Genomic DNA, 15,784 nt, shown 5'->3' with positions numbered 1-15,784 from the left:
TATAAGCTCTTTGAGCAGGGACTGTCTTTCTTCTATGTTTGTGCAGCGCTGCGTATGCCTTGTAGCGCTATAGAAATGCTAAATAGTAGTAGTAGCAGCTCCACTTGGCCAAGATTCCTAGACTCATCTCGAGCAATACAACAGTGATGTTGTCGATTCTGCTTAGTTGTGCTTAAAATGCTGATTCTAACTTCTATCAGGGCCCCGATGGGGGCAGCCCCACCGCACAGCAGTGGGAGTCGCGAGAAAAACGTTAAGCCCTGGATAGAAATAAATGAAAGGCAGTGCGGTATGGCTGCAGTGCTGTGTGACCCTGGATTCCCAGTGCAGCTGGGCGGGGCTGAGGCAGGCCACTCCCCTGCCGGGCTCGCGCTCGGGAGGTGTAGCAGGACCGGGATGCAGCCATTGGTCAGGGACGGGCTTATCTATTAGTTTATGCACAGTCCGACCTAGTCCTCAGCGCTCTAGCCTTCCCGGCTCCTTGTGTGATAGCGCAGACTGGAGAGAAGGCGGAAGAGAGAAAAGCACTGCGCTACGGTTAGCTCAGCTGCCTTTCTTCGGCAGCACCAAGGGCCAAAGCATGCGAGCAGCCGGGCTGGGCTGCACCTCTCCTCTCGTCCGATCCCCTGATCTGTCTCGTGATCTTTCTTCCTAGATATCTTTCTGACTCTGGATCTGTCTCTTCTCTTTCTTTCAACCGATCTGTCCTTGTCTCTCTCTGGCCGTAGGATCAGATATTTGATTTCCGGACGGGAGTTGCCTCTCTGGCTTTGTTATTCTTTTTGTTGACTCAGAAGATTTGATGAGCAATGTTTCCCCTGGACGACTCCTGGAATATTTCCTTTGCCGGCTGCGGCTTCTTGGGGATTTACCACGTCGGGGTGGCCAGTTGCTTGAAGGAACATGCCCCCTTCCTTGTGGACAATGCGAAGAATATTTATGGGGCTTCTGCCGGAGCACTGACCGCTACAGCCCTGGTCACCGGAGCCTGCCTGGGTAAGAACAAAGACATCATTCTCCGATCTCACACTACCCACACTACACACATGGACTAATGGTCAACTGGAGAAAACATGATAATTTGAGAAAGTTTGTACATAGATATTCATCATCCCATTCCAAACCAAACTGGGAAGTGTAGTGTGTGTGAGCGCACACACATACAACATAACATAGTGTTAGAATAGACGTAATGCTGTCTATCTATGTATCTACACATACAAGCACAATTTAGTAGATATACACATAAACAGAATTTTATTTCCCATATCTACCTACCTATTACCTCACAGACAAAATGATATATTGAGGAGAATGTTTGTATTGTTGTGAAATGGAGACTGAGCCCTGTCCTGGCCTGAAGGTCAGTCATGCCTCATCTGGTGTTTTGTGCTCTGCCCTGCTCCGGACTGCAGGCCTCTTAGATGTATAAATGGGATGTCTGTACTGGAGTACCTGCAGGGCTAGAAAACTAGCATTGTTTGAATTCCTTCACCATGCATTTGATGGAGGCCTAGATTATGATAAGAAACCAAAGAACAGATGGAACTAGGAGAGAAGGAGAAAGCTTACAGTAACCTGGGGAAGAAGGAGGCAAGTAGAGTCATGTAATAAAGTAAGGAAGGGAGACAGAGATGGGAGTGAATGGAAAGGATCTATCCCAAAATGACTGGGGATCAAAGACCTGTTTTGGTGGAGGAAATGAAATGCCCTGGTTCTGATTCTGTCACCTGTTTTTATCTATTTATGTATGTATTTATTTATTTATTACAATTTCTGCACGAGTCCGTTTTGCTAAATCTGCATAGCATCTATTTTTCTTTATAGAGTTGGCTTGAAACAAATGCCTACTTTCAGTACCCACTTATCTCAAGGCACCGTGTTATAGAAATACCCTTTTTTTGTGCAAACGTTTCCTCTTCCTGATACATTTCCTTGGGATTGCCCATGAAATTAAAGGGAGAGAAATAGAAAGGGCAAGAAAAAAGCAAAATGCTTTCTTTCTTCTTTGACATGTTCAGTTCTTATGAGGATTTGACGGGCAGTGAACGTTGAGTTAGGTTTTATGCAGATGTAAATATGATAGTTTTTAAATATTTTTAACATTTTACTTCATTTCAATGTGACTTGAAAAAGTAATCCAATTTAAATAAATAAAAAATATTGTTTCTCCGAGGACAGCAAGACATGTCCTCACTAGTTGGTGCTATCATCTGACAGAGCCCAGTGCAATTTGTAACAAGGTCTAGACTTTTACAGAGCTTTCCAGCACTGAGTACCACCCATGTGTAGGATTTTTCCATGCCAGTGTCATTGCGTGAAGCCACCTCAGTTCTTTATTCTCTGTGGAACCTATCAGATGCAACTCTGTCCAGATATTGTGAATAAATTTTCTACATTTGTAGTGTTGGATTGCTTTAGGAGGCCTTCTCCATTCCGTCTCTAGATAGCTTTATGGACATTTTAAAGGTTTAACGGTTTTTATTGAGGATCAAAAACCAAATCAACACTGAACTGCTAAACAACAAGATGAAACAAAAATATTGTGACTACATAACAGTAACCAGTCTAAGCATAATAATAAGCAAAAACATCGTACAGCAAAGATATGGATAACTTATGGTCCCAATTTTTGTTTATGAGAAAACTCCTGCACCCTCCTCCCTACTACCCTAGTTTCCTTTCAAATTTAGCTATTATAGGCAAGATCACCCCTCTTCCCCCAACCCTACTGGAACCCATATCTTAGCTTTTTGGACATTTGTTTGGTTTCTTCACTGTTTTGTGCCATCGTAGTCTGCACTGATTCAGGCGTGTTGAGCTGCACAGGCATTGTGCTCTTTGATTTCACTGCAATCATTTTTACATTGATGTCCCAGAGGAAAGGAGCTCCTGCAGCTTCAAAATACGCAGGCTGTGCACGAGGACCATATCATTAACCAATACTTGCAATTGGTCTCGGCATATCTAGAGCTTGTACATGATCCCTTGAAGTGTCCTAAGTATCAGACGAGAGAAGTCTTTGTGGCAATGAAGAGGAGACTGGAACAGAGGCATTGACTCACATGAATACACATGAATACCCTCCCATGGCAGGTGGTGGAGATGAAAACCATATCGGAATTTAAAAATGCGTGGGATAAACACACAGGAATCCTGTTTAGAAGGAATTGATCCAAAGAAGCTTAGTGGAAACTAGGTGGCAACACTGGTAATTGGGAAGCAATGTGTTCTGTTTCCTGATCGTAGCTGGATAGATATGGATGGGCTGGACTGGAACTTTTCAGGGGCTTCAATGACAACTTCAGAAGTTTTAGAACAAGGACACTGCCGGGCAGACCTCTACGGCCTATGCCCTGAAAATAGCATGGAGAAATCAGGATCAGGTATGTATCACTTCATACCTTTATGAAATGATTTTATCTACTCGGGCAGACTGGATGGACCGTAAAGGTCTTTGTCTGCCGTAATCTACTGTGTTACTGTGCATCAGGTTTGAGGTGGTATTGGTCATCCTAGAGGTTGAGCATCAATAGAAGTCATCTAACTGTTCATCTTTGAAGTCTTGCCTGAGGAAGTTGAAGGATTTCATTATCAAAGGAATCTCATGCTGTTCATTGAGCAGAGGCTAACAAGCATCTGCACTGAGTCTTGTTGGAGCATGATGTAGTGAGGAGTATAAAGACATTAGTGGCTACCATCACTCTCTTAAAGGGGAAAGGGAATGGGACTTGATGTACTGCCTTTCTGTGGTTTTTGCAACTACATTCAAAGCGGTTTACATAGTATATAAGGTTCTTATTTGTACTTGGGGCAAAGGAGAGTTAAGTGACTTGCCCAGAGTCACAAGGAGCTGCAGTGAGAATTGAACCCAGTTCCCAGGATCAAAGTCAAGAACTCCATGCGGAGGATTGCTCATCCTCATTATTGTCATAGGAGGAGCATCAACCTCTGAGGAGTGGCAGGACCCAGTTCAAGCCAGTGGTTCACCTCAAGTGGCCCAAGAGGAAGATATCATACCTACTGGGGCTACAGTTGGAACCAACCTTAGCCCCACTCATTGCTGTATCTGACAGGAAAACATGAATCCCAAGTCTGGGCACCAAGGTCCTTCATTCACTCATTTTTAAAGATTGCATATAGTGTACTGCCTTCAAATGAGTTTAGTTTGTGCATATCATAAACTAGGGTATGGATATGATCTTGGTCTCTCAAACTTACACAAGTGCTCGTCTTAACTCTTGTACTGTGCAAATAGAGCCTCCCATTTTCATAAAGTATAATATGTACATGCAACTTAAGCTGTGCTTTGAAGTTCTTTTTAACCAATCTGTTATATCATAATGCCTTTGTATTGCTCCATGGTGCGACCACAACTTGTGTATTGTGCACAATTCTGGTTGCTGCATCTCAAAAACCTTATAGCAGAATTAGAAAAAGTTAAAGAGAAGGGTGACCAAAATGTAAAGGGGATGGAACGATTTCCCTTTGAGGAAAGGTTAAAGAGATTAGGGCGCTTCAGCTTGGAGAAGAGACAGCCGAGGGCAGATATGACAGTGGACCAGATAAATATGAATCGATTGCACACTTTAAAAAAAGTACAAATACTAGAAGAAAATACTTGTGGCCAAAGGATGTGGTAAAAGCATTTAGCCTAATTAGGTTTAAAAAATGGTTTGGACAAATTCCTGGAAGAAAAGTCCATAATAGAAAAGCCACTGCTTATCCCAGGGGTAAGTAACCTGGAATCCTGCTACTTTTTGGGAAACTGCCAAGCAGGGCTTAATTTCTGGGGGAACAATTTGGAATGCAGTTCTGCTACTTCTTTTGAAACTCCAGAGCAGCAGGGATGTTTTGCTCCAGCCCATCCATTTCAGACAGCCTGCAGAAAAGAGGAGGTGAGCCTGAAGAAAAGCAGAGAACAGTCACTGTGCTCCTACAGTAATCCAGCCCCCTTCTCATGTTGCTCCTGCCCCTGGCCCTAGCTTCAGTTTGTCTACAAATTAAGCCCCGTTGCCATGTACTTGTGACCTGGATTGGCCATTGATGGGCTGGATGGACCTTTGCTCTGACCCTGTTTGAGAAGTCTTATGTTCTTATGGTTTCCTGTTTCTTCCAGTTCTGTATGCTCTCTTTGTGAACCTACTTGATTTAAATATAGGGTTAGTGGCATTAGAAGTAGCATTACCCCACCTGCTTTCTATTTCCATGGTCCACGTAGCTGTGCCTAGTCCTTAATTATTTTTCTCATTAGCTTGGGTGGGCTATTTCTTGCTGCACTGGGTTATAATATAAGATGTGCCTTATGGGGTCAGACCTAAGTTCCATCAGATGTGAGTATCCAATCCTGTCACAATTCAAGGATTGCAGCCTTACAGGTTCTTCATGGTCTGTTGCTGCACTAGGGTAGTTATCTTCACCTGAAAGGTCTGCATTTTTCACTAAACCATCATTAGTCTAGTGTTGATCATTTTTCTATCTTAGGCAATGTTCAGACAATATGAATGTTTCTTTTATACATCTGTCTGTTGCCTTGCTGTTTATTGGTTCTACGTATTTAGCTATGATTAAGGAAATAATTTTATACAGGTCTGCATTTTGTACCTGGGGCAATGGAGGTTAAGTGAGTAGTCCAGAGTCCCCAAGGAGCTGAAGTGGGAATCAAACCCTGTTCCTCTAGCTCTCAGGCCACCTCACTAACCACTATCCACTCCTCACTATGGCACAGAACAAAGCAGTTTACACTAAAGTATAACATATACTAGAAGGAAAGGAACTATAATACCATTATATGATAATTACCCATTCACCCCAAGAGAAAGATTCTCACTTGTCAAGACCAGGAAAAGAAGAGGAGGTAGAAAGAGTAAAGTTATTAGGTGAAGGTACTCGGGTCACTCCAGGGTCTCCAGATTGAGGTCCTCAAGGAACAGGTACAAGAGAGATTGTTCTGTCCGCAGTGCTCAGGGAAGAGTATTCCACAAAAACGGCACTAGAGAGAAAAATGCACTTTTGCTTGTGCTCTCGAGAGGGGTTGTGACTGGAGAAGGGAGAATGAGATGAGAGATGTAAGATCTAGATGGAGTGTAAGGGATAACCACCAACACTAAGTAACTTGGCATGCCTTCCTGTGAAACTCTTAAAAAATTTAACACGATAACTTAAATTGAAATGAAAAATAATTGGCAGTCATGTAAACAAATCACTAGGGGGCAAACATGATCTTATCTATATGCATGGCACAAAAAATTGAGCTGCTGAGTTTTGCAGTGTTTGTAAGCGTTTTAAGTGGTCGTTAGGGATCCGTGCATAGATTACCTTACAGTAATCCAGTTTGGAGATTAAAAGTGTGTGGGTCTGAGTCTGCACACTTCGCGCATGCTCAAGTTCACTAAAAATGAGCATGTGTGCCGGGACAGGAAAGCAGAGTAGACAGCGTGGTGGCGAATATTGCCGCAGGGAGGATTCTGTTGGGGACTCTCGCTAGCCCAGGTATGCAGGGTTACGGCGGGGGTTGAGAGCAGCAGGGAGGCAGGGCAAAATTTGCTCCCCCCTCTCCACTGTGGGCTCATGCCCTCTCCCAAATCGAAGTCTGGCTACGCCTCTGATATTAAGATGGACTTGGGTAGAATCCACTGCTTATTTCTAGGATAAGCAGCATAAAATGTATTGTACTGTTTTGGGATCTTGCCAGGTACTTGTAGCTTGGATTGACCACTGTTATAAACAGGATCCTGGGCTTGATGGACCTTCGGTCTGTCCCAGTATGGCAACACTTATTTTGTTATGTTCTTCTCAAGTAAAGAGAAATGAAAGAAATGAGAAGACTGCGAAAGAATTCATAAAAGACAAAGAACATGAAGGCAGAAAGCAAGCATAAGAGAAGTCCAAGAATAAGCAGAGACAGAGGATATAAGACAAACAAGTAAAGACTTCTGTGCTAGCTGAGCTGAGTCAAGAGTGGGGAATAGCTGATATTTTGTCATTCTCCTCTAGCCCTATTGTCACTAAGATAAATAAGTTATTGTAATGAAAGGACATGGGGAGCAGAGGAAGTTTTGGCAGTATGTGATGGTCTGAAAAAGTTTTCTAAAGAAGAAGACCTACAGTCAAGTCTCAAACAATCGTCCCTTCTGAGTGTGGGTGTTGTGGATAGGCTGTGGTATAGATTGGCTGTGGGAAGGAGGAAGGAGAAGAAGAAAAGTGAGGTGGAGTTAATTGGTGGGGATGAGAGAAGCAGGGGCGATCTGACCCATTCGTTCAACAGTGCAGTGCCTGAGCACCCAGAAACTCTAGGGGTCTCGTAGGCTCTGCCCGGATGCCCGCCACACACTACAGCCCTCCCCGGTCTTACCTTTAAAGGCACGTCACTGGTGATCTAGTGGCCTCTGCGGGAGGGAAACATGTTCTTTCCTTCCCATTGCACTGTCACTATTCCCCCTGCCTGGCATTGCTGTATTTTAAAAATGGTGGCCAAGACTCCCTGCAGAAGTCTCGCAAGACTGTCAAGACCCACGAGACTACAGTGGGAAGTGTCACCGCCACTTTGAAAACACTGAGGCCCTGGTAGGCAGGGGAATAACGGCAGTGCAGCAAGCAGGAATGAACATGCTCCCCCCCCCCTCCAGAGACTACTAGGGCCCTTCAGGTAGGATTGAGGTAGGGGGGCAGTAGTGCGGCGGTAGGGGAGATGTCGGGCAGCAGCCGGGCGGGGGGCCCAGACCACTCTCAGTCCACCCTGGAGAGAAGGGTGGGACATTCAGTGCTTCTCTAGCTCTTCCTTTACCCATGAGTCCTTCCCGCATGTGCAGTACCTCTATGTTTTACATGTAAATATGGCCTGCCTAGTTGTGTCCATGATCCTGACATACATTGGTTTCTTTTTTACAGGCAAAGTAATAATGTGTGCTGAGTTGAGCACCCCCAATCATTTTGAAAAGTTGACTCCTATAAGCAGGATCTGAACCCTGACTTCCCTGGTTTGCAGCAAGCAGGCCGCTCTTCCACAGCAGGCTTAATACTTTTTCTTGACAAATGAGAACTGCCTTGTTGCCACCTCAGTGGGGTTGGGTGGCAAGGCGTAACCTCTCCATATTGTTATAGGTTCTTAATCTCAGCCAAAGGTCCAAGATGAGACTGCCCTTAATTCATAGCTTGGATCCTATGTAGGATCTCAGCCCCACCCCAGGGAATGTATATTATCTATACATCCTGCTTACTGCTTTCAGTTAGGCTGGAAGAATGTTACCAGCTGGTTGGGGTTAGTCTTCTGTTTTTCTGGCAGTGATTGTGTTTGAGCACATCCTAGGGTCAGAGTCCTGTGACCCCCAGCAGTGAACACAAAGAGGCCTGTTATGTGCTCAGGGGCACTGTTGTCTTGCCTTTGCAGAGGTTATTGCAGGTCAGTGAACTGATATAACTCCCCTCCCTACCCCCTTCTTAAAGGTGCAGGACACAGCCAAAGCTGTACTGAAATTTGAGTACACATCCTTTATCTAGTTATCTGGTCACCCAGTGAAAGACTACCTAGGGCAGGACACAGACACAAGACACTTCTGGTTTCCCTAAAGAAGAAAAAGCAAAGATTAAAACAGTTTAGACGTGAACTCTTGTTTTTTTTCTCTATTTCACATTTTGTATTTTATTTATTTGTTTGTAACTCTATGTACAGCCTTTAACTGACAAACGGAGCAAAGTGGTTAACAGTAAAATAAAAATAAAAGCATGGTAAAGGACCTACAATGTTTTGACAGGAAAGATAAGCAAACAAACAAGCAAAATCAAACACTCCAGTACAAGCAGACAGAGACAGATCTTCCCTCTCCGACCTCCCCAAGGAGCCGTCTCAATCAGTCAGTATAAGCCTGCTTCAATAGCCAAACCTTCAACAGAGCCTTAAATTTATTAATATTGGGTTCACTACAGAGAGATAAAGGCATTGAGTTCCAAAGATGGGGAACAGCGAAAAAGAATACAGGAGACTTGTATTCCACATCTTACCAAAAAAGGTTTAGTGCAGATCACAGTAAGTGGTCAACTCATATGGAACAATCATCCCTGAAAATACATAGATTAATTAATAAAACAAAGATTAAAAATATGAAGTTTAAGCCTTCAATAATTCTGAAATAAAAAGCCTTCAGTACATTCCAAATGTTTACAGCAGCTCCTTGTCTTTAGAATATAATGCAGGAATTTGAATGCAGTGGGTGTACCGAGGAGAGCAGTGAGAGCAGATATTAAACACAATCAAGGATGATGATATCAACCGGAGATGCCAAGTTACCCAGTTCCAGGAGATTTTTAGGCCAGTTCTGGATTTCTGACAGCCCCATCCTGATGGTTTAGGAGACCTGCAGCATTGATAAATACCACGCTACAGTGGGATGAGAGTGCAAAACAAGGACTGGCCCAGAAGTCTCCCTTCTGGAACTGGGTAACTTGGCAGCTCTGTATCAACAGATCTAGAAAACAATACGTTGTCACCCAAGAGATGCCTTTACTACACAGGGCTCAAATTCACACTGCTGTAATTATGACTTTAAAGTGAACAGCATGTGGTCAACAAGAAGATGAAGGTTGCTGCTTAAAAGCATTTGCAGGGGGATGATCAGAAGCAAACGCTGGGGCTAGAGGCTGTTAGCGCCATACTAGTGCCGGCGTTTGCTAACGCCCCATGATCAGAGCCTTTGAGCGTGTGAAACAACGTGCTCGAGGGCTCTGAACACAACTAGCATGCAAATGCATGCTAAACATATTCATTCCCAATGATCAGCAGCCAGCGCGCCAAAGATTGGGTCGCTGGCTGCGGCAAGCCCTACACCAGCTCCGAGCTGGCGTTAGGGTTTGCAGATCATTGGGGAGGAATGGTGAGCAGTGTCCAGCATGCTGGCAGGCCCCCATTTCCCCCAACAGCAAACCTGCCAGCGACGGGGCTGGAGGTCTGGCGGACCTCCAGTCCCTCCCGATCCCTCCCCCAGGTTCAGGGAGAGCTCCCTTATATGGTGTATAGCTCTGCCCAGCACAGGGGGGGGGGATCGTCTGGAGGGATTGGAGGTCCAGCGGACCTCCAGACCCCCTGTCGCTGGGGGGGGGGTTGGTTGGTTGCCCACAAGGCCACCAGGGACCTTTTGCTGGGGGAGTTGGGGGGGCTGGAGACCCACCGGATCTCCAGCCCTCCCTGAATCTGGGGGGGGATCTTGGGGGGTGGGGAAACGGAGGTCTGCCGGACCTCCAGCCCCCGTTGCTTGGGGCAGGGGTAGTTGGGGCCTGGTGGTCCTATGGACCTCCAGCCCCTGTGTTTGACAGGTTTGGGCTTTTGAAAGCCCAGACCTGTCAAACAAGTGCGGGAGGACTGTGCTGAGCGCATGCTCAGGCACAATTCTCCCGCACTTCTACCTCATTATCAGAGAAATTGCGTGCTTAAATTTGCATGCAATTATCTCTGACCATAGATCTGATTATGACCCGCGCTGTTCCAGCGCTATCTTTGGAGCGCTGTTTGGAACAGAGCAGGGTTTTGATCATCACCGGATCTGCTATCCAATCTCGGTGAAGCTCAGAAGGAAAGGATCCTCAGGAGCTTCACCGAGATTGGATAGCAGAGCCGGTAGTGGGAGGCGGGCCTGGAGGTTGGGAGGCGGGGATAGTGCAGGGCAGACTTATACGGTCTGTGCCAGAGCCAGTGGTGGGAGGCGGGCCTGGAGGTTGGGAGGCGGGGATAGTGCGGGGCAGACTTATACGGTCTGTGCCAGAGCCAGTGGTGGGAGGCGGGACTGGAGGTTGGGAGGCAGGGATAGCGCTGGGCAGACTTATACGGTCTGTGCCAGAGCCGGTGGTGGGAGGCGGGGATAGTGCTGGGCAGACTTATACGGTCTATGCCAGAGCCGGTGGTTGGGAGGCGGGGCTAGTGCTGGGCAGACTTATACGGTCTGTGCCCTGAAGAGCACAGGTACAAATCAAAGTAGGGTATACACAAAAGTAGCACACATGAGTTGTCTTGTTGGGCAGACTGGATGGACCGTGCAGGTCTTTTTCTGCCGTCATCTACTATGTTACTATCTGTCTGTTGAAGAGTTTCTCTCTGTCCCTCATCCACCCGGCCCCCCTGTCTCTCACCTAACCCACCCCACCCTCATCCTGTTAGACTGTCACTGAAATGTTTTGATGTTCCACTTATATGTACTGTTATTTATCAACATTTGCTTATTAAGTTAGTCCAATAGAAGAGGTATAATCTTATTTTCTTTTCTATGTTTTATTTTATTCTATTTCTATTGATTACCTTAAAAGTGGACTAACACGGCTAACATCTCCCTATGAAAAAGAAGGTAGATAAGAGGAAAAACCTGGTCTGACTGTTGGAGTCAGTTGTAGCCCTGCTTTACTTCAGCAGCTTGCACAGACAGCGCTGGTCTTAGGCAGGGGCGACATGGGCGGTCGCACAGGACCTCACGCTCCTAGGGGCCCCGCATCTCTAGAACGTCTGTCCTCCTGTCTCGGAACACCTCCCTGCTCCATACCTTAATTTGCATCCATATTTCAGTAGAGAGCATCAGGCAATGGCAGCGATTTTCATATCCTGTCAGCTGCCAAGCCCAGAGCTTTCTTGCTGCTGCATCCCGCCCCCTTTTCATGTCACTTCCTGCTTCTGCAAGGGCAGGATGCATCAGCGAGGAGGCTCTGGGCTCGGCAGCTGACGGGATATGAAAATTGCTGCCACTGTCTGCCGTTCTCTACTGAAACGTGGTGTATGCATATCAAGGTATGAGGTGAGGTGCGGTTCCAAGAGCTGTAAACCTCCTTTTAAACTAACTTATAGCTTATGGTGGTAGGTGAGGGGCGGGCGGGGCCCACTGAACTGGTCTGCAGAGGGCCCCGTAATTGCTGTGCACATAATTAGTTTTCTAGAAGAAACTACCCCTCAGGTTTTTGAGAAATATTATGAATTTTCAGTTCTGAGCTTCTAAACATTTTTCAAAATGTGAAAACATATCAGAACAAAGATCAAAAAATGTTTTGGGATGTTAGTTGAAAAAGCAGGAAACAGCTCCTGTAACCCTAGTGATCTATGTACATTTGATTCACTCATGGCTAAACATCTTCTGTTCCCTCTTCGAGGTGACAGCGGGAGAGGTAATGGTGTTGGGGCTCTTGCTATGTTGGGTTAACATGATGGTGACACTCGACTTTGGCCAGCAAAGAGACATGCAGCTTCTGAGCTCTCTTGCATGACTGCTGAAAGCCATGTTAGGCACTGTGTATGCTGATCATAGTAGAGTGTGTTCAGAAACCATTTCTCTTATTCCTGTCAAGAGTAAGATTGCCAACTGGCCACAGATTCACCCGACAGGTTTGTTCCAGTCCGGATTTGTAGTTTTGTTTTTCTTAGGGAATCCAGTTTGGAAGTTAGAACTACACCTATTCAAGTGGTCAATTCTTTCAAGTATCTTGGCATTCATATCGATTAGCGTCCTTACCTTTGTTGCTCATATTTCCGCTACTGTAAAAAAATAGCTTTTTCTTACCTCACCTTATTGGTTCCCCACGCCTCTTACTGACAACTTGTGCTACACTTCTTTATGCCCTGGCGGCTTCTAAGCTGGACTACTATAATATCATCTATGCTGGCCTCCCTCATATCTCACTTAAGAAACTCCAGATGGTGCAAAACACTGCTGTTCACATTCTATCCTGAGCTAAGTGATTTGATCATGTCTCCCCACTTTTAAAGCACCACAAGTGTCATATCATTCAAAATCCTTGCTATCACTTCCCATGCTCTTTCTTCATCATCCCCTCCTTATCTCCCTGCTCTGATCATGCCCTACTGCCCCCCCCCCCCCCCCGCGTGTCCTGCGCTCGGCATTTGATTCTTTTCTCTCACTATTCTTCCAGGACATATGGCTAGGCTAGAGTCCACTCATCATTCAGCTTTCTTTCACTTGGCACCATCTCTCTGGAATTCTCTCCCTCCAGACCTACATTCTGACCTTTCTTATCCTGGTTTCCATGCCTCCTAAAAGCCAATCTGTTCTCGTTGGCATTTAATGATCCTCCCTAATTATCTTTTCAACTGGAGGGCCTGCCTGGCTAAGGCTTGGTTGATGGTTAGCATTTCTTCCTTTATCTTTGAGCTCTGTCTGCTTCTTTCCTGCTGTTTCCCCTCTTCCTGTTTTCCCGTATTAAATAGAAATAAAACAACACACAGAAAAGAACATAAGATAATACCAAAAAAGAAGGATTACCTTTGAAAGCTAATCAAGAAATGTATTGCATTAGTCCAATAAAAAAAGGTGTCATTTTCTTTTCTATGTTTTGTTTTATTTCTATTACCTTTAAAAGTGAACTAACACGGCTACCAAATCACTTTACTATATACAGTGGAATTCTTTTCCTTTTCACATGTTGATGTTCCCTGGCTAACAGGCGGTATAACAAGTAACTGAATAAATATAATCAATTTGTTGAATGCAATGGGGTAAAACCTAGACTGGAACCACCCTGTCAGGCGAATCTCAAGCCAGTTGGCAATTCTAGTCAAGAGCCACATTTGGATATACAGAGAACAGTGGAATTGCCTCTCTGTTAAGTTGCCAGTGTCTGAGATTCACTTTGGGTGTGTAGTATAAGGAGTTTCCATCATGAAGTCTAGGAAATGAGACGTGTAGTGTACCCTAGAGGGAAAATATAAGGACACTCAAGTACCTCAAAAGGAAGTTCTAGGGCAAAAGATTGTAATAGAAGGCTCGAAAGGTTTTCTAGTCACTGTGCAACAGATCTTCCAGTGGGCAGAGTTAGTCTATGATTGCAGGATTCCAGGAGGTGCCCTGCTGTGTGGCCCCTGTACAACACTGGGAAATAACTAGAAAAAAGTAATCCTGTCCTCAGTGGTGGTAAATTAATGGAGTCTTCAGGATAGCAGTGTATTTTAATTCCTAAAGCAATGGTTCCCAAACCTGGTCCTTGAGGCACCCCAGCCAGTCTGGTTTTCAGGATCTCCACAATGAATATTCATAAACACCCCAAAAAAATAGGCTATAAACACGTCAAACGTCTACAAATTCCATCAATTTTGCAGACTTATTTTGTATTAACCTTTTATTATCAAAGTAGTATCAGACTATTGAATAATGTCATCAGGATTTTGATGACATTATTCAATATTTTGATATTTTGCTACTGTTTTGTTAATAAAACGTTGAGTAATACAAAATGTCTGCAAAATTGATGGAACAATGAATATTCATGAGAAAGATTTGCATGCACTGCTTCCACTGCATGCAAATCTCTCTCATGAATATTCATTGTGGATATCCTGAAAACCTGACTGGCTGAGGTGACTTCAGGACCAGATTTGGGAACCACTGTCCTAAAGGATGCTGGATCCATAGCAGCAGAATTTTACCAGAAGAAAATCGTGACAAAAAATCTGATCAATTTCTTGGACTAGGTGATCAGAGGATTAGATCAGGGTATGAACTGGATGTGGTGTACTTGGATTTCAGCAAAGGTTTGGGCTAAAGTGATGTTGCCATGTTAGTCCACTTTGAAATCAAGGAGGAGGTGATCCACCGAGGTGGATGAACACTAACTCCCACAAGAGAACAACAGTTAGAGGGAAGTGGGAAGTGGATCAATGACTCCAGGGAGACAGGATACTGATGTGTAGAGTACCACTTTATTCACAGACTCTGTGAATAAAGTGGTACTCTACACATTGGTATCCCATCTCCCTGGAGTCATCAGTCCACTTTGAATGCACAGAAATATGGGCTCCCCTTGTCCCTTATAATCCCAATGTAGTCCTTTTTTGTCTGGGTAGTAGATTTGAGGGGCACATTTAGGATAGGTGGGCAGGCAGATATTGAGGGGCATAATCGAACGGGGCCCAAGTTTTCATGAGGGCGTCCTCGCAGGAAGGCCCTGTTAAGGGGCGGGGCAACCTGTATTATCGAAACAAGATGGGCATCCATCTTTCATTTTGATAATACAGTCGGGGACGCACAAATCATGAAATTTAGGTCGACCTTTGAGATGGTCGTCCTTAGGTTGTTTTGAGATGGTCGTCCCCGGTTTTCGGCGATAATGGAAACCTAGGATGCCCGTCTCAAAAACGACCAAATTGAAGCCATTTGGTTGTGGGAGGAGCCAGCATTCATAGTGCACTGGTCCCCCCTCACATGCCAGGACACCAACCGGGCACCCTAGGGAGCACTGCAGTGGACTTCAGAAAAAGGTCCCAGGTGCATAGCTCCCTTACCTTGGGTGCTGAGCCCCCCAAAACCCAAAACTGTACACCACTACCATAGCCTTTAGGGATGAAGGGGGGCACCTACATGTGGGTACAGTGGGTTTGTGGTGGGTTTTGGAGGGCTCACATTTACCACCACAAGTGTAACTGGTAGGGGGGGGGGGATGGGCCTGGGTGTGCCTGCCTGAAGTACACTGCACCCACTACAACTGCTCCAGGTACCTGCATACTGCTGCGATGGACCCGAGTATGGCATTTGAGGCTGGCATAGAGGCTGGCAAAAAAGTATTTTTAAAGATTTTTTTTTGAGGGTGGGAGGGGGTTAGTGACCACTGAGGGAGTAAGGGGAGGTGATCCCCGATTCCCTCCGGTGGTCATCTGGTCGGTTCGGGCACCTTTTTGATGCTTGGCCGTAAAAAAAAAATGGACCAAGTAAAGTCGCTCAAGTGTTCGTCAGGGACGCCCTTCTTTTTTCCAATTATCAGCCAAGGATGCCCATCTCCTAAGCACGCCCCAGTCCCGCCTTCGCTA

At 45.3% G+C, this 15,784-nt stretch overlaps 1 protein-coding gene across 3 annotated transcripts in view; it reads left to right on the top strand.

Annotated features, from left to right (window-relative positions):
• Nucleotides 1-463: 463 nt before the first annotated feature.
• PNPLA2 (patatin like phospholipase domain containing 2) overlaps nt 464-15,784 on the top strand; it is a 123,774-nt gene continuing 108,453 nt past the window's right edge. For all 3 annotated transcript variants that reach the window (XM_030201260.1, XM_030201261.1, XM_030201262.1), the window contains exon 1: nt 464-996. In XM_030201260.1, coding sequence (XP_030057120.1) covers nt 810-996 — 187 coding nt within the window. In that variant the 5' untranslated portion in view covers nt 464-809. The remainder of the gene's footprint in view (nt 997-15,784) is intronic.

This window comes from Microcaecilia unicolor, chromosome 4, assembly GCF_901765095.1.
Source record: "Microcaecilia unicolor chromosome 4, aMicUni1.1, whole genome shotgun sequence".
Lineage (NCBI taxonomy): Eukaryota > Metazoa > Chordata > Amphibia > Gymnophiona > Siphonopidae > Microcaecilia > Microcaecilia unicolor.
The sequence above is the reverse complement of the archived record's forward strand: the minus strand, read 5'-3'. Positions and strand labels throughout refer to the sequence as shown.